The 18,213-nt window shown below is 37.8% G+C and overlaps 1 protein-coding gene across 2 annotated transcripts in view; it reads left to right on the top strand.

The window, feature by feature from the left end:
• PACRG (parkin coregulated) overlaps nucleotides 1-15,215 on the top strand; it is a 258,467-nt gene extending 243,252 nt beyond the window's left edge. Inside the window, exons 5-7 of one of the 2 annotated variants that reach the window (XR_007629028.1) lie at nucleotides 10,317-10,650; nucleotides 13,487-13,656; nucleotides 14,789-15,215. Coding sequence is in view for 1 of the 2 variants with exons in the window: in XM_050316180.1 (XP_050172137.1) it covers nucleotides 10,317-10,330 (14 nt within the window). In the remaining variant the exon portion in view is untranslated. Of the gene's footprint in view, nucleotides 1-10,316; nucleotides 10,732-13,486; nucleotides 13,657-14,788 lie in introns of those variants that run through there. The other variant, XM_050316180.1, reaches the window with a different exon arrangement.
• The last annotated feature ends 2,998 nt before the right edge of the window (nucleotides 15,216-18,213 follow it).

The following is an 18,213-nucleotide window of genomic DNA, read 5'->3' as shown; positions in this document are numbered from 1 at the left end:
GAAGCTGGAAGATGGTAGGGAAAGATGAAGCTTAAAATTCCAGAGATTATGTTTGACTTTGAGGCTCTTGGAGGCTGATGCATCTAATGGGTATTTATCAGGCAAACCCAGCTGCCGAGCCAGCGTTTGCCCCGGCTCTAATTTTCTTTTTAAAAGGCAGCTGAGCTGGTGTTTGAAACATGCCACAGACCAGCAGAAAGCTAAATCGATGTAAAGCTGGTCAGATTCATTTCTCCTTTTTTATTTTTGGGAGTCAGAATTTCATTTCCCTAAAATGCACTAAGTGTTCAGACATGAGCTCCCAGGCTGTCCAAAGATCATTTCGGAAACAAAGCTGCCGCCACTGACTTGCTGGGGGTTGCCCTCCCATCTAACAGGTAGCCCACAGCCTGACAAGCAAACACTGCAGTCCTAGAGCACAAACATCGGTGATTCTAGCTTAGAGGATAAAACAGTCCTATTTTTTTTCCTTTTTCTTTCCCTTATTTTTTTTTTCTTGCTGAGCTAGCAAAAAAGCATCTATTGCTACTTTTGCTGCATTTGCAACATTTTCATTAGCAAAGGGTTGGGTTTTTTTGGAAACCAGACAGTTTTTGTGCGGAGGAAGTGAACCTCCTGACACTATGTCATTTCCCTTGTTTCCAAAAAGCTTCTTGTCTGAGCACTTGCCTTGCTTAACATCTGGCTGTAAAAGAGCAGGGAAGTTTTCTGCCAGCTCTTCCTCTGCTCTTTCCCTTGCTGTTCGCAGACAATGTTATCAAACCTTTACTGCCTCTTTAATTTTGTTCGATCAACGTGCATACTTTTGGGTATCGTTCCTTGCATGCCCTGGATAGATTTACTGGTTTGACAACATCCTTCCTTAACACAGAAGAATAGGTCCAAGCCAGCAGTGACCCATGTTGCATGGGTGTGTTCATTAGCTAAGTGCAAAATACCCAAGAGCGTCAGACACGAATAATTTTCCATCTCCTGAGCAGCCTCTGCTGAGGATTACTCATGAAAAATAATCAGTAAAATACATTGCAGATGAAGGCTATGACAGGAGAGATAACCCTGCCATTAAAGGTCCCGTAATGCAAGCACATCTCCCTCACAGAAATGGAGACGAGGATAACATCTTTTAACTGAATCGATAAAGATCGATGCAAAGACAATAACTCAAGAAATGGATGCATTAACCAAAGAGCAAGAGCCAATATCCTCCCAATTGAACCATGGCTCTGGAATTAGATGTGCTGAGGGGATACCATGTTACTAAAAGAAACTAAAATCATAAGCAAAAAAACTGAAACAAAAATAATTACAGGTTTCGTTTTAATCATGTCGTGTGGCATAAATTGAGATTTGGAGGAGGGAGTAGTAAATTAGCCTTATTATCAGGAGTGAAGGATCTGTTTGCTTTTTGGGTTATTGACAAGGCAGCCATCTGTAACAAAGGATGTGACTAATTGACTTGATGGAAAAGGAGCAACAACAGCCAGGGACCGTGTAGTCACCTTCAACAGGCTACCCTGTGTTAAGAAGAGAGCAAACTTTTCTGATGCATATGAGTAAAGGCTGGGAATGCATATTTTGTACTTCTACCCACACATTTTCAGAAAGAAAAACCCCAAACCAACCAACCAAAAAAAAAAAAACCCAAGCCAAACCAAAAAATGGCAAAATGTGGCAACAGTTGCAGGTTTGACAAGCATTTTGGAAAGGTTTGTGCAGTTGGAAGAATGACATCATACCGAGCTAATATGCACGTGAGAGAGCCAAAATCCCCACTGGAAGAACTGTGGAAAAAACACAAAGGGCAGGGGAAATACACAGTAAATATGGCATCTGACAAGTGCAGCTGCTGCCACTGTAGGTATGCTGCGCACAATGGAACTGCTGAAAATACTGTTTGATAGCTGCCTACCTCAGGATTTGGAGAGAGATGCTGACTTTATGCAGCTCCCACAGTAACTGCTGGGAGACATAGTTGTTTAGCAATGTCGGAAAAAACCCCAGCAGGCTATAGATGTGTCTAAACACACTGACTGCATGATCTTTTCTGGACCTTGCCTTGTCAAAGAATAGACTGAAACCCAAAGTTAAGTGACGTGTATGTTTGCATTCCTCATCCCTGTTATCACACTCACAGTTGCTCTTTCAATTTCCATGCCTTGCCCAATTGTGCTGCACTTTCCCATTGTTCTTGGAAGGCTGGTGGTGAACAAGCCAGCCCTGCAGTCGCCTTGCTGCCCTCCTACCCTGGCTGCTCCTGCAGCAGCTGAGAGCAGGAGGGATACTGCTCAGATGTCTCTGACCAGGGGCTGAGAGGTCCATAGGCTGGCAGATGTATGGTGTGGAAAGGAGGATCCAAGACATTTCCTTAACTCTGAAGTTGGCTTCTGCTGAGACTGAAAGCAAAGGCTGTGGAGCACATCTGATGCCTGATAGCAGTGATTGCTGTTCCCAGGGACTGATAGGGATCCCAGCTAGGCCCCTGGTACAGATAATCCCTAGGATGTACTTACATCCCTGTAAATTTCCAGCGTGAAGTCTTAGCAGCCCACTGTTGGGAATACCTGCTAGTGTATGTTTGATCACTGGGAGATCCCACAAGAAAACAGAAGGGGTAGAAGCTAAAACACTGAAATCAGAATCTGGAGGTGCGACTGCATCTTTGAAGTACTCACTCTACTGCCATAAAGCATGGAGGAAAATCTCAGTAAGAGACACTTGAACCTTTTGAGAATCATCTCTTGGCAATAATGACTTCTCATGCATATTTATGTACAGCACTTAACTTTATAATGGCCACTTGAAAGACATTTAATTCTTTTTTTTTGCCTAGGAATGAAGCTATGTGGAGTGTGGCAAAAATATTCCAAGATCCAAATATTAAAATACAGAGATGGTCCTGGTATTTCCTGCATGCCAGCCAAAACTGCGTCCTGGGAGTATACTGTTTAAGAATTGATGTACTTGATTAAATGAGTATGTGTTTGCAAGCATCTATACATACCCATAAGAGTTAGTAAAATCAGGTAGTTGCTACAGGGCTTCATTCAGGCTTTCCTGGAAGAATTTCAGACAGGTCCTAGGGCTTGGTTTGGTTTGTAAAACCTTTTTGTTGCACAAACCTTAATATTATTCATTATGCACTGAAAGCAAAATCATATGACTACCATTTCCTAAGTAACATAATTATCTTATTGATTCTTATGGGGCAAAACACTACTTTTATTGTTAATTAATACTGCCAAATCTGGTTATGCAATTCTGGATATAGGAAGTCCAGTTTAATGTGTGTTTAGGGGGAAAAGTCTAAAAATAAATGCCTTAATTTTTTTCCCCTTTCAGAATGTGAGTATAGATATTGCCTTGTGTGATCCCTGTTCATAACACTACAGGAAATACAACCTATTATCACTTTTCATCAGGGAAAAAGAAGTATAGATAATGAAACATAAAAATGCCCTGTGAAAAAACATATTTAATAAACTTTAAGTAGCTGAACAGAAATGCACAAGGCAAAGAAATATAATGCTGCTGTTATGGAACAAAAGCTATTTTATGGAAAATGAAAAGAATACTTACATAACTTCAAGGGCTTATACTTTCTTATTTTAAGTGGAAATGTATCAGGAGATTCTTTTGCAGAGGGCACACAAATAGTATCTTGTCTGTCCCATGGAAAAGACAGTAAGGAAGATTCATGACATACTAGGACATATAATGACTTTGTGATTCTTTCGGTTCTCAGCCAGTGCTCTAATGAAATTCAAACCTGCTACATCTGCCATACTACACTGTTAATTAGTTTTCTATTTATTTAGCAGATCTAGAAGTGGAAAGCAATCTATTGCCAGCGAATTGTTTGACTTCTATGCTAAGTAGGCTGCATTCCAATCCTCTGATGTTGAAACTAGCATGAATCCAACTTTCATCTCATTGCCATGTCAAATTAGCACCCAGCAGTTTCTACATACAAAGACTTTCTTTCCCCTTTCATTTCTAAAAGACCAACAGTTCTTGGAAGTCAAGAAACAGAAGCAGGGCAAATTTTCTGCAATATCTCTTCATCCCCCTTACTTGCTACACTGGATTAAATATAGAACGTATGGATGCTGTGGTTTGTTTATATTGAAAAAGGAACATTATTTTAAGCAGACCACGCTCATTATTTAAAACAAAAAATATTGATGCATATTCTGCTATAGTTTGAATAAACACTACGCAGCCTAAGAGAAACCCAGAATGACTTGGCAAAGTTGTGAGATGACTTTTGCACATGCTTTGCCATTTTCTATTTCTGTCTGAATTCTGTAACATATTGCAGCATCCAAACACAACACTGTGTATGTGACTTACCCCTGTCTTGCAGTGTCAACAGTCACTGGATTGTGAAAGTAAAAAACAAACCCAGACAAAATAAGAAAATAAATTGGCTAGAAATTAAGACATTAATCCTATTGTACCGCATTGTAGGAGCTACAGTGTGGTGGGGGTGTGAAAATACAAACATACACCCAGACTTTGGAGTCGCCTTGAACATTGCTTTTGTTCTAAAATCCAGACACAAACTTTGAATGTGCCTTTTGGATCAGGCTACTCCTAAACAAGACACTACTGTACAATGAATAAGCAAAAAGCTGTACCGAATTTTAGCAAAGCAATGACAAAACAGATACCCTACAGTACTGTTACTTGTGGAGCATTCTTGATAAAATTCTTATAATATGCAAGGTGTTGGTTTTGAGTAATACGTGATGCAAATCAGAGAAATACAATATACAGCACAGGACAGCAACACACAAAAGCTAGGTCCAAGAGCACACTGCTGGTAGTGTTTACAAAAGAATGGCTCTTTTCAAGAGAGGAAATAAATCCCTTTTATGAGACCAAATGATATTTTTGGAAAAAAGGCTTTTGAATTTCAGGTCTGAAACAGAAATAGTGAACTTTGATTTAAGTGCTGGTTGAAAACCAGTCTATGTGAGTTTCATTTTATTGTGTTAATTGACTAGATGGCTTGAGATTTATAGAGGAAAAGCTTTTTAAAAATACATAAGAAAGTTCAAAGCCAGGACTAGAGTTAGACAACAGGAGCAGAAAGGAGAAGATACCTGAAGAAGGCAGTATGGATGAGAAAGGGAAAAGTGTGCCAAGTTTTGAACTGCAGGAACTTGATCCCCACTCAGGATAGAAAACCCAGAAAGTGATGACAAGTTAACTCATCTCCTTTACTGATTTAAGTTCATGGCTGGCTGTCTTTCTGCTGTCTGGAGGAATGGCTTTTTTTTTTTTTTTCAGTGATAAAAATTTTCTTGACTTTGCTATTATTTTTTGAGCATGCTCCTCTCTTTCACTTTTGGGGAAAGCAACCTAAAAACCTGGTAATTCTAAGCCTGGGGAAAAAAAAAAGTAGCACAACATAGTGATATATTTAACGGACTCAGCAGTGACAAGAATTCCCTAGTGCTTCCAGGAAGCCTCCATTCTTACAGCTCAGTGTTTCATCATGGTAGAAAAAAGGAAACAAACTGAATGAGTCAGAGTAATTTTCCTAAATTTTTTTAAGTTGTTTTCCTGGGTTTCTGGCATTTTCAAAAGGACTGAACAGGGCTCCTTAACAAAGCAGGCCATTAAGTAAATGTTGCATATGTAATGGTTGGGTTTGAATTTTTGATAGTTAGGAAAAGGAAAGAATACAAACCAGGATTTATTCATCTTTTCCAGAGCTCGCAGAGCTGAATGAACTGAAAAAGGCAGCTGAGGTTGGAGGCAGAAATCTGAAGGCTAGAATTCTGCTAATGAAGCCCTGTGATTTAAAAGCACATCTTCTGATGACTAGGAATAAATCCACGAGTTTCAGGAGCCTTAAATACACCTGGTCTGCAGTTTTTCCAAATGGATAGATTATCTTCATAAACATAAGCAAAAGTTGCCAGAAAGACTTCTGCTTATTATGAACTGTTCATAATCTTCCTGTAAGTTGCCAGAACTGAATCTTAGCCACAACTCCTCTTGTTTCTGCCCAGCTGGGAAAATTTGGCTTTATCATGTCTGTCCCTGAGTTCTTGTTGCCCGTGATACAGTACATCCTCTCTTACTGGTTGCTTCTGCCCCAGGTCAGAGGGGCAGGGAACACATCCTGCAGACAAAGCTGCTGCAGCACTTCTCTTTTTAATCAAGTTACACACTTGTGTCTTATTTTCTGCAGTAGCATAAGAAAAGGAGTTTAGACAAACTCCCATATGCAATCAACAGATGCTTGTGAGCATGGATGTTGCATAATCAATGAATGATAACTTATAAAATCTTTAAACTTGCAGAAAGAATTCAGAATTTTAGCAAATTTCTGTCTTGTCTAGCTGATCATTTTGATTTGTTATAGAAAAAAAGCCAGCTGTGCATAAACTCCATCTGTTCTATGGAGTAATGTGTATGTAGTTGGGGGGTATATTTGAGCAATGTTATTGGAAAACCAGAGAAACTGAATATGGGATCAGGATTCCATTTGATGCACAGAGGAGGCTGCAATAATCAGCAATTCAACTTTCTGCAGAAATATTGGCAGAAGAAATTGATTGTTTAAGTGTAATGTATGCCTTGAAAGAGATTTTCTAAGTTATTTAAATAACGCCTCCATTTTACAACGCTGTTCATACAAACTATACCTCTAACTCTTGCTTATGTAGATGCTGCACTGAAATCCTTCTTTTAGTATTGAGTAGAGCGAGATACAGACTTTACTGAATAGTGGAATGAAAGGCAGAGGGTGAAGATGCAGTTTCATAAGGTGACTGACACAACTCAGATTAATTGTTCTTCTGGTCTGTGATACAAAGACACGGTACTTTTGTAACAAGATTTAATTGAGAAACATCCAAGTATGAGTCAAGACAGTAAAACGTAATTTTCATTTTAGAAAAGATGAAAAAGGCTTTGTGGAAGGATAACATGATGTGTATATTTCTCTTAATTTGTACTCCTTACTTCTCCGTTACCTGTACTTTGAAGGAGAGGTAGCTGGAATAAGATGTGGACTTAAATTTTCTGTGTGCTAGGACATGGCAGCCAGCAAGTTGTATTACTATAAACAGACAGAAACAGCCACCCCAGAAACCTCTAGATTTCTTTGGGTCTGATGCAATTTTACAGAGCTGCAAAACAACTCTGGTGCAATCATGTTTATGCCTGGAGATCCAAATGGATCGGAGAGACAGCAAAGAAAAGATGGGGGAGGAGAGGAAACACTGAGCTCTACTTTCCACAAAATAAAGCCTCTGGAAATAAGACGGTGCCAAAATCTCAGCATTTGTTATGTGCTTAAAAGGTCCCTTATAGTTTAGGCAAGAAAGATCCTTGTCCTGACAAGCTTACAGGCTAATTGAAACCTTTGTGTGTCTGTACAACACAGCAAAATGGAAAGTGGAAATACTGTAACATTGGTTGCATCAAAATACACATTTCAAGAGTATCAGCCATGAGAAAAGTGTGGATATTACTGCAGGACAAGGGGACATGTGGCACATGGAAGCTGATCAAACTAGCACACATCAGGGAGAGCAGGGCACTACAAGACAAGTCTGGATAATTAGGCAGGAAAGAAATGATGCCAGAATGTTAGAAAGTCAGGAGTTGTGAGACAGATGGAAAGAGATGTAGCAGAACAACAAACTGAGTAGATTTAATTGTTTGAATTACATGTTTGAAGTTGGAGTAGCAGGTGAAAGGAATAAGAAGGATGTACCCACCTGAGAGACTTTAAAGGCACCACCTGCAACTCAGAGGTAGGAGGAGGATGAGAAGCTGAACTGCAAAGTAGTAGTAAAATAGATCTAAGGAAAGCTAAGGATGAGGTATATCTGTTTTGGATGTAAGCATGGAAAATTAGGGTAAGTGGAAAAAAGGAACTTTAACATGAGATGTATATTATGGGGACGGAAGAAGGAACAGAAGTATTGGGAAAGGGAGGAAATATGTCCCTTGTAGGTGGGAGAACAGAGAACACTAGATATGGAAGATTATCTATGCAATATAATAAGAAAAGCAGTAGCAGAGGATAGAGGGTTACCACTGCTTTTAGTGACATAATCTATATGCAATACCCAGCCTCAAAGAGTTTATTTACAGACATGCTAGTAATGGAAGCACAGGTAAAAAAAATCAGATGGAAAGTTATAGAACTTTTCTACTCAGTACAACAGAGGCAAAAGAGGGAGAAAGTTTCAGTGATGTGTATCAGAGTATGGTCTAACACCAAAAAAAGTAACTTTTAAAGAAAAAGTGGGTTAACTTTTCAGGGAGGAACAGTGCCCTGGCCCTCCAGACATTGTGTTCTTTGCACTGTATTCAGTGAATGAATGCATTCTTAAAATGTCCGTAGTTACAAACTTAATTTTCCACAGCACATGCCGTCATGCCTCTGGCACTCTGTTTATCACCTCCTTACTGTGACTGCTCTGTCCCGTCCACGACAAGTGTTCTTCGACACCACCCTCTGAATTCCTCTTGGGTTCATTTTGTTCTTTGCTCCAATTCTTTGCATTTTTCTACTTTCATGTTACATTTTTTCTGCTGCTGAGGTTGAGAGGCACTAAAGCTGTATGCTAAATCCTTTCCTTCTCTCTATAGCTCCTGACCCCTATAGGCAATGCTGAACATTTGCCTTCTTGCTTCAGAGAAGGTGTTCTTCTGCAGGTCACCTGGCACCCACAGCATTAGTTTGCTTATTTCTTGCTGTTCGCAGTTCACTCTCCTTTTCCTTAGGTGCATCACAGATTCCAATGAATACTTTGGGTTTTTCTGGCAGTGAATAAAAAAAGGCCTACTTCCTATCTGCTAAGACTGAGGCTTTCTCTGAGAAGGGGTAAAGTCATCTCAGTGCTTTTTAAATTCTGGAAGACCTAACCATGTTGGGGTAGTGGTGGCAAGGGGGAGAAGAAACCTCCGAATGTTCTCATCCTCGGGAATGTCTTCTCTGCATGTTCCTTTTTTCATTTACTTTTGAAAAAACAAGGTTTCCATCAACAGTGCCTTCCCCCCAAGATTTATGAAGGTTAGAGACCAGGATTGAGAAGTACTTGAGTTAGAGCCTTTACCTGAGTTAGAGCCTTTTTCTTTCCCTGCCCCCCTTCATCAAAGGCCTCATAATGCATGGGCCACTTCAGCATTCCAGTGGATAGAAGGGAAATATGCACATAGTCCAGCACCACCTCCTTTCACTGAGTATACTGTGACAGCCTGGGTGGGCACTGATTTTAATGCAGCAAAACCATTGCTGAAACACAGGTTTTTCTTTGATGTGGTATAATTAGTAATATAGTGATATAAAAAAAAAAATCAGTTATCTTCTTTGGTAATACATTTGAATGTCACAGTTAATATCTGCATGGTTTTTAACTTTTTAAAAAGTGTCTTATGCTTTTGAGTTTATGTCTCTTAAGGTTGTCATGTCATAAAGAAATATAAAATGCTGAATTTAAGATAGTTTATTTGCAGTTAATGATATTGAGAAGTTTTCTGGTATTTAAGTTCTACTGCTGCTTATTCTGGGATCTTCTAAATATCTGTTTAAATATCTGATATAAAAATACCAATAATGCAGAAGAAATATCTGCCATTTTTATTGTACAAATCAGACACTCTTTATGAGACACAATTTTAAACCTCCCAAAAACAATCTTAAGAAATTAAAAATACTTTTTTTTTTTTTTTGAGAAAAGCCTCTATTGAAGGTATGCTGTAATTTTAATCATTGTTGTGGAAAATTAGGGATGAAATGATGGCATCACTGAATCAAGTTATCCATCAATATCAGGTGGGCTTGAATCTTCTCTCTAGTTTAAAAAGCAGTGTTACCTGGTTTCATGAGCAAACTGCAGTATAAATCCACTGCTGAATTTATGCTCATATATTCTTACTCTGAATTAAAGAACCTGAACAGAAGTAATTGTTTGCTTCACATCCCATGACAGCAGAATAACTGAGGCCATTCACTTTCACACAGGAAAAACTGTGCCCACCAATACTCAGGTAACCATTGTGAAAAAATCAGGTCATACCAGTACAGATGCAGGTGAATGTTCTCACAGGTTGCACTCGTGTAGGAATGCTCATTCTGCTCTTCCTTGCTGTCAAGAAAATAATTCTAAAGAGATCGCCTTGTTCTGCATCCCTGGGCTTCTTCACAGAACAGTCATGGCATGATGTGAGATTTAAGGAGCAGGTCACTACTTTATTTCAAAACTGTTACTAGCTCGAGACACAAACCCTCTCCCCAGCCCTCTCCTGTGCCTGGAGACACATTGGGTTCTCATTTCTTCCTCCAGGTTGTTCTTTGTGACAGTTTTTTCTTCTCTTGTCACCTCTGAAATACAACCAGCAAGCCACCATTCAACATAAATCAAACACTCCATGTCTGAATTGGAACAGAAACCTTTACAAGAAGAGATATTGGAGCTTTGTTCTTGGCAGTTTTAAGCAAATTGCAAAAGCTTTTCTGTGGTGTAAATGGCTAAAAGGGAGTGAAAATGAATGGACATAGAAGACTTTGCTTCAAATTGCTAACAACATGCATGGTTAAGCTGAACACGGTGTCGTTACCAGATAGCTGCACAAGACAAGATACCATTTCTGACCTCTCAGTTTCTGTTTCATGCAAAGGTAAGAACAAACAGACAAAAACCCAATTCAGATGGGGATGTCTGTCCTTAAATTTATTTTCTGATTCACTGCTAAAACCTAAAGCATCCAATACATTTTGTTGCTTATGTAGCCTTCTGTGAATGAAGATACCAACTCAGAAACTGTTTCTCAAGTCTCAAACCCAATTCTTCTCAAAACAAAGTCTTTATTGTGTTTGACTGAAGCTTAATAAAATTGCATTTCAGATTTCTTTTAAAAAGAATGGTCTGCTAACTGGTGTTGTGTTAAATGTTTGAGCTTGTTTATTTCTCATGCTTCCTTGAATGATGTTTCAGAAACATTCCTGTATTTCGGTACACTAAATCAGACTTATCAGAAAGGAAAGATTTATTGATTTCTTCAGAGATGTGTGTGTCTAATTAAGGTTGTGTTGCTGTGCATATTTGATATCAAATGTTTCCTGGAATTTTACTTTAATCAGGTCTGAAGGGCTTTAATAAGTGTTTGGCTCAATCACTTACTTTTTTGCTCCTTTCCCTGGACCAAGGGAGGAGGTACTGTAGCAGTTTGTGAAGTCACATCATTTACCACCACTTGAGGAAATTCTGCCACACGCTGTAGTATTTATTTAATACATTTGTCCCTAGAAACATTGGCAGCTAGTACTAAACGCATTTTCCATGGAGATAGTAAATCCAGAAGTCTGGAGTATTTGTAGATTGCCATTTTGGAGTACGATTAGACAGCTACTTTGCTTATTTCATGGCTATTTCACCCAGTTTTACTTGAACTATGATTACAAGCAGAAGAAATATTTAGAAGTTTCTGAATTCCTGGTTTATAGTTTCCAATTTACTAGGTTGGTTTTCTTTGTTTTGTATGGTTGTGCGAGGTCCCTCTCTGTGCAGTTACTGTTACCCTTTGCTGTTTTCTTTACTACAGTTGTTCCATGTACAGCTACCAGTGTTAGAAGGAAATTCACTCTCAAGTATGGAGGCATTAAAACACCTGTCCCATGCTTGGGTTCTATTTTACTTGTGCTGTCCCTCATTTCGGTAGCAACTTCATCTTTCATAAGTAGTTTTTTCCTATAATTTATATTATATGGTATGTAACCTGATCTTAAAAGATAATATAAAAGAATATCACAAAAAGACTAATTACCCTTGTTTTCTTTGTGAAACACTGTCAGTTTTGAGTGAAATGTCATATATGCCTATGTGGAAATGTGTCCAGGTTTTTGGAGGAGTCATTCATAATGCAAGAATAAGCTTATTTAATTAGCTAGAACATTTCTTTCAAATAGCTGTGTATTAAGATTGTTATCTTAACTCTGCTGGCAGAGGAATGCAGTAGTGAAGAACTCTTTCACAGTGTATTTAAAAAACTATATACACGCATCTACTGTGTATTAGTATATTTACAGATTCACACTTCCAGATATATATATATATTTGTGGGGGGAGCTGAAGACTTCCTTTATCAGACTTTCCTAAACTTTGGAAATCTTTTTGTTGCTACTCTAATTAATATAGTATGTAATAACTTCAAATTAAAGCTATGATCTGACTGTAACAGATGTTTTACCCATAACAGAGATGGATTATTTTTACCAGTGATATCATAGTCCCAAGAGATGTAGCAGAGAAGAAGAAAGGAAAAATAGTTATTCTCCACTAATGGGGCATTTAATGATAGAACAGTCCCATGCTCTGATCAAACTCAAGGGGATTACATGTGCACTGAGAAATTCAGCAGTGCAAGGGAACATGTCCCAGTGTCAGTGCTGCTCGGGTGTCAGAAGAGCCCTAGGACAGTTTTCCCTCAAGGCCAACATTCCCAAAGACTTGTGGGCACTGTTTGACAGGTTACCATGCTGTAACCTGATAAAACCTTAACAGTATGAACATGGCCAGCCCAGGGTGATCAGTGTGAAGAGTTGCAGCTCAGTCCTGGTTCTGTTTGTTTAACTTTTTAGAGGAGATGCAGACAAAAACCTGTATCAAAAGTTGACATTAAATTCAGTTTTCATCTCATTTCAGTGCCTTTCTAGATCATTGCCCTTATTTAGATGACATTATTCTTAAAAATCACTCTAGTAAACTGTTTAAAGAACAAAACAAATCCTTTTACCTTCCTCAGACAAATATCACAAAATGTTAATTGATCAGTTTCCAGCTTTGATGATTTCTTGACAAATGAAAAAAGCAAAAGATAATTGATTCAGTAATAAACTTTTAGAATGCTCCCAAATTCTAAGTAATTAATACTCAACTTATGAGCACTGATATTTGGTGGCATTACGCATTACACTTACAGGAACAAATTCTGTCTACACAGTTTAGGAACACTAGGCGATCTTTAGGAAGAAATGATTCTTGAGGCTTCTGTAAGCTTCCTCCATTGATTTAATTCCTGATATCCAACAGTTCTTAAAACCAAAATTCTCACACCTTCTATAAAGAAAACCGTTGAAAATGAAATTAGCAACATTATTGCTTAAAAAATCTCAAGAAATGGAACAGAGACAAATTATTATGTTCAGAAACAGGGAATATTTATTCTTGGAATAACTGTACAGGTTCCACATTAGTTTATTATGTGTTCTCCTTTCAAATAAGTGTGCAAATTTTGCCTGTATCTTCTTTTACCTTTCAAATAATCACTCTGTATCTATAAACTGTGCAGATTCTGCTGGCAAAAGCAACAGGTAAGAAAACAGATATTAAAGAGAAGCCTATTCTTCTGCCCTTCCCCCTTTACATGGAGAAAATTTAAATAGGAGAAAGTAGGGTAAAGAAAATACTGTTCTTGGAGAGTAAAACTCCCCGAAATCCACCTTCCTCCTTCCTAGGCCAGCACTATTGCTATTGGAAGCTGCTTGCCTGAAGAACAGCTGACCTCTTGATGATTTGTGAAGAAATACGGAGTTGATTTGTCAGAGGGAGGAATGGTGTTCTGTTTTACTCTACCAGCATCTTACAGCCTTTTTGTTATGACGCTTGAAGAAGTTCTCTACTCAAGGTAATAAATCTTTGTGTCTAGAGGTGGGCTCAGGTTCCTTCATCAATTAACTAATGAAGGTTAGGCATCTGAAGGATATTCCTGGACACTAAACAGGCAGAGGAGTTGTAATAGAACTATGGTTATGAATCTGAACTAGGAGTTTCAACATTCCTTCCGTATGAGAAGAAAAAAGCTAGCATCACCCATAACAACTCGAAAAAATTTGTAGGCCTGCTCTGTCAATATTTTCAGAGATAATGAATAAAACTGCCTTTTTTTTTTTTCCCCCTCTAATGTTAGAGGGCAATGTCTTTTAAGAAATTTGTTTTAGGAGATCTCATTCTGGTAATTGTAGCTTCAACCTCTTGTACCTTTCTGTATGCTAAGAGCTCTAGTTCTATCTATCGGCAGAAACTGAGGCATCTCTGAGTAAAGGAGATAGAGAAATTTCAAGTATTACACCTAAATCAGCTGTTCAGGCACCAAAAGACAAATACTGTAAGCACATACGTCAGACTCCCCCAAAAAACTAAGCCCTTCAGATTCCCTTTCAGTTCAGTGCCATCCATGGAGATACACCTCCCATCTGTGAGATGACTCTGTTACACTAGCATGGAAACAGCTAGACATCTCATAGCTTAGCCAGGTGGCAGATTCCATTTAGAATGCTGTGATTCATCTGTAGGAAATTTCTTTTTGGGAAGGAAAAAAAAGGCAAATTTATGCAGGATGCCACTTGAAAAGATACCAGATAAGATGGACTCATGAAAGTACTTTCTTGAAAACACATGGTTGCACTCCACTGCCTTCACATATAATGTGACAACACTTCAGAACCAGCCTTAGAAAAAAGGAAGATTGCTCATTTTTAGTGTTCACCACAAAAGTTAAGTATTGAGAGAACTTACCTGCAATTTCTAGTGATCTGTGGGTTTGGTGTTTTTGTGTTTGATTTTTTTTTTTTTAATATATCTTGTGGTTTCTGTATTTGAGCAAATTCAATGGAAAAATAGTAAAAATGTAAAGTGAGTACAACCAACCAAAGGGGAATTTCTATTGCTGAAAATCTCTACCTGTTTGGTAATCCTGACAGCACAGTGACTTGGATCCTTACAATCAGTTCCATGACATTTTTTTTTTTTCCCTACAGGAATTAGGATTTTGCCTGGGGACCTAAAGTCTGAATCCATTGTGGGATTCTCTGATCAGAAGAGTGAAGATTGTGTTCGTATCCTTAGCTATTTTTTGAAGCAAAACTTCATAAGGTAGATCAGTAGGTAGGCTTTAGTTTTATTTGTGCATTTTCAACTTCTGGAAGCAATACTTTCTGGCTCCACATGTGGGTCTCTATCCACATGAACCTCTGAGCCTGGAGAAGCAGGCTTGTCCTTAACTAAATGCAGATGGACTTAGATGCAGATGACAGGCACATGCCTACCTTGGGCTCATCTCTGTACATTCTTGTATTTTCCTGTGCCATTTCCTTTTAGGAAAAGTACAGATAATTGCTTTCCTTATCATTAATATGGCACTCCTGCGGACTATAACCTCTTTGGCTTTGGGGATTTTGAATTTATTTATTCACTATTATGATTGTAATAATTTTTGGGGGGTGGGGGCTGTACTTATTTGATATTATAAAATAAAGCCTTTTACAGGACTCTGACATGCCTGTTCCCTGATTTAGGCCTATAGTTCATCCACATTTCTTATCCCCCTAAAAAACTACTTTGAAGGACCTTGGCTGGTGTGCTATTTTTTTCCTCCATTTGGGAGTGTTAATAGCTTAAAGGGAGCCACAAAGCCCTCTACTCAGGCCAAGGAGTCTCTCAATTTTGTTTTTTCCTTACTGTCCTCCACATAAAAGTTGTCCTATGCCTGCCTCTACCCCTGCATCTTCCTTCTTCAAAGTATACTCAAGTATTGCATCTCCCTGATGCTTTCTCTTCCAACATTTATTAGCTTGATGCATTTTCTTCATTTTCCGATTAATCCACTGTGTGCTGTACCTATCTATAAGGAAGTCCTGCATTTACTACCTGCAAATCCACCCACAATAAAAAAAGAGGCATTTCGTTGTACAGATGTGCAAATCTGTTTCACTAAGATACCACATAAGTGCTTCAATTTGCCCAGGATGGACAAGTCCAGGTAAGCTTGAAATCTCTCCAGTTAAGAGACAGAACTGAGATTTTTTTGGTTTTTATGGAGCTTAAGTACTTCAGCAATATCTAATACTGTAGCTGTGGTCACAACTGGCTATGTAGGGAAAAAAAATTGTCAAGAAGGAGAAGATTTAGGCTAAAGGATGAAAGATTAAACAAAAGTGATGCAATTTCAGTTGTTAAATACTAATTTATTATTAGGTTGTATACCTCTTTACTGTTTTGGGATCTGCTAAACAAAATTGTTTCCCTTAACCCTTGAATATCACAGTTACTGAAAACAGCAAAATCAGAATTTTAAGGTCATAAACATTAACTTTAGAAAAAATGAGATATAGATGGCTTTACTGGATTTAATTACATATGAAACTGAATACCTTGAAAACAAAGTACAATGAAAAGATGAACATAATAGGACAAGGTTTTAGTAACTTCAGATAGGCATATTATAAATATGAAAAAAACTGAGCCTAGACAGTTAAATACCATTGCACTTGAAGAGCTAATTTTATGCAATTGCTTCAGCAGGTTTTAAATTATAGCACAAAAGCACATTTTAAAATCTCATGTTCTGGTTTCTGAATATGAAAGAATTTGCTGTCCCACTTGTGTGAGCTGCAGCCCTGTCTGGCATTGCTATGTGTGTTTTGGAGAATAAAAAGGGGTAGAAGGAAGGCAGAAATGATTAAAGGTTGAAGAGTTGACTCTTCTTGACAATGTAGTATTAAAAGAATTAAAGTACCCATATTTCAGTACTAGGATTTTAATGGCACATATCTTCCATCTAAAAAACCCATATTCCTTAAGTTTTGAACTAACCATTTTGAAAATAAATATTCTAGTATATCCAGCTATAATCTCAGTATGTTCTATTTAATTTTGGAAAAAAGGCAGCTTAGTTTTCAGAAAAACCTTTAGTCTCACAAAAACAACTCTCCTGAATAAATGTACTGAAGATGGCAAATTCATGGCAAAAAAAGTGTCACTGAATTATCTGACTTGTCTCATTAAAGCATACTTAACTGTACCTTTTATCATACCAGAAAATACTACCATGTTTATTACTACCGATGTCAAAGGAAAACTGTCCAGGACCAAAGCTTTGCCTTTTCTTCATTACTGAAAACACAAATCCAGTTAAGACTTTTTAGACAAGCTTTCATTTTTCAATTAACATGTTTTATTTCAAATTTATTCAGAAAGAGTTTCATTTACAGCTGAGGAAAGCAAAGATGAAACTTTGTTCTTTCTTTTGTGCTCAGTCATACAATTTATTTTTCTCCTGGCAATGGATTTTAAATCTCTTTGCTTTTTTTTTTTTTTTTATGGGAACTGTTTTAGTAAGCGCCGACATTAGAGCTGACAACGCTTTGTGTGGGTTTTTTTTCCTTTTGCCTGGTTTCTGTGTCTGTGTGTGCAGGCATGCATTCATTAACGTAATTCCTCAATGTTCAACAAGAGTGCATCATAAACCAGAGGAAAAAAGCCTCATAAATATTTAGATCCTCCACCTACCTTCCAAAACTAAAGTGAAAAAGAGTATTTAGTGTGGACTTGGTTTGAGTTAATCTGCATATGAACTGAAAGGGGGTACAAAAGGATGAAAAGGTGGTGGAAACGAGCATACAAACCCCATAGTCTCCAGGGGGCCATTCATCTTGTTCTTGTCAATACAATCTCAGTCTCAGTGCTTGGCTGTACTCTGCGCATGACCCAACAGACTGGCTTTGCAAAGGATGTGCGTGCTTTCTTCCTAGTTTCGTTCTATCGTGTAATTTTTCGAGAGGAGAAGAAAAATACTTCATGTTTGGGAAGCTGGAGAAATTTTTCTGCCTGTTTGTCACCCATACACTGACATCCAGACTTAAAACATTTACATAAAAGGACAACTGAGTTATATGGAAAGCAATTTTAGGTAGTTTGACAATTAATGAGAGATAATGAGATCACAATGTAGATTAAAACATATTATCTACTGTACAGATACAAACCCATGCAATTTGGACAAAGTGCTGTATATATTTACATATAAACCTCCATTTCTAACAAACAACACTGTCAAAAATTACAGATAAAAAACCCAGAACATCAGCAAAATTTAGAATTTAAAGAATTTGCACAATTGAACAGAGTCACAGAATCGTTTAGGATTCTGCAATTTTATTGATTTTTTAAAAAATGAGGGAATGTGTAATACACTTAATAAATACTTATCTTTTATTTTATGATCTGAGATCAAATTAACTTTGAAGGATTACATCACACTACCTACATACGATGGCTCCTGATATACAACTACTGTGTTTAGGTGTTCTTTTTATGCCAAAAGGACATAAAGGCCACTAAAGTCTGTAATCAGCCACAAGTAGTGATTTCACACATAACAAAACTCTGGATCATAAGCAGACAA

The sequence above is a fragment of the Myiozetetes cayanensis genome, unplaced genomic scaffold (genome assembly GCF_022539395.1).
Source record: "Myiozetetes cayanensis isolate MyiCay16 unplaced genomic scaffold, myiCay2020 scf2-11, whole genome shotgun sequence".
Taxonomy (NCBI): domain Eukaryota; kingdom Metazoa; phylum Chordata; class Aves; order Passeriformes; family Tyrannidae; genus Myiozetetes; species Myiozetetes cayanensis.
This window is presented reverse-complemented; position numbering and strand designations above follow the sequence as displayed.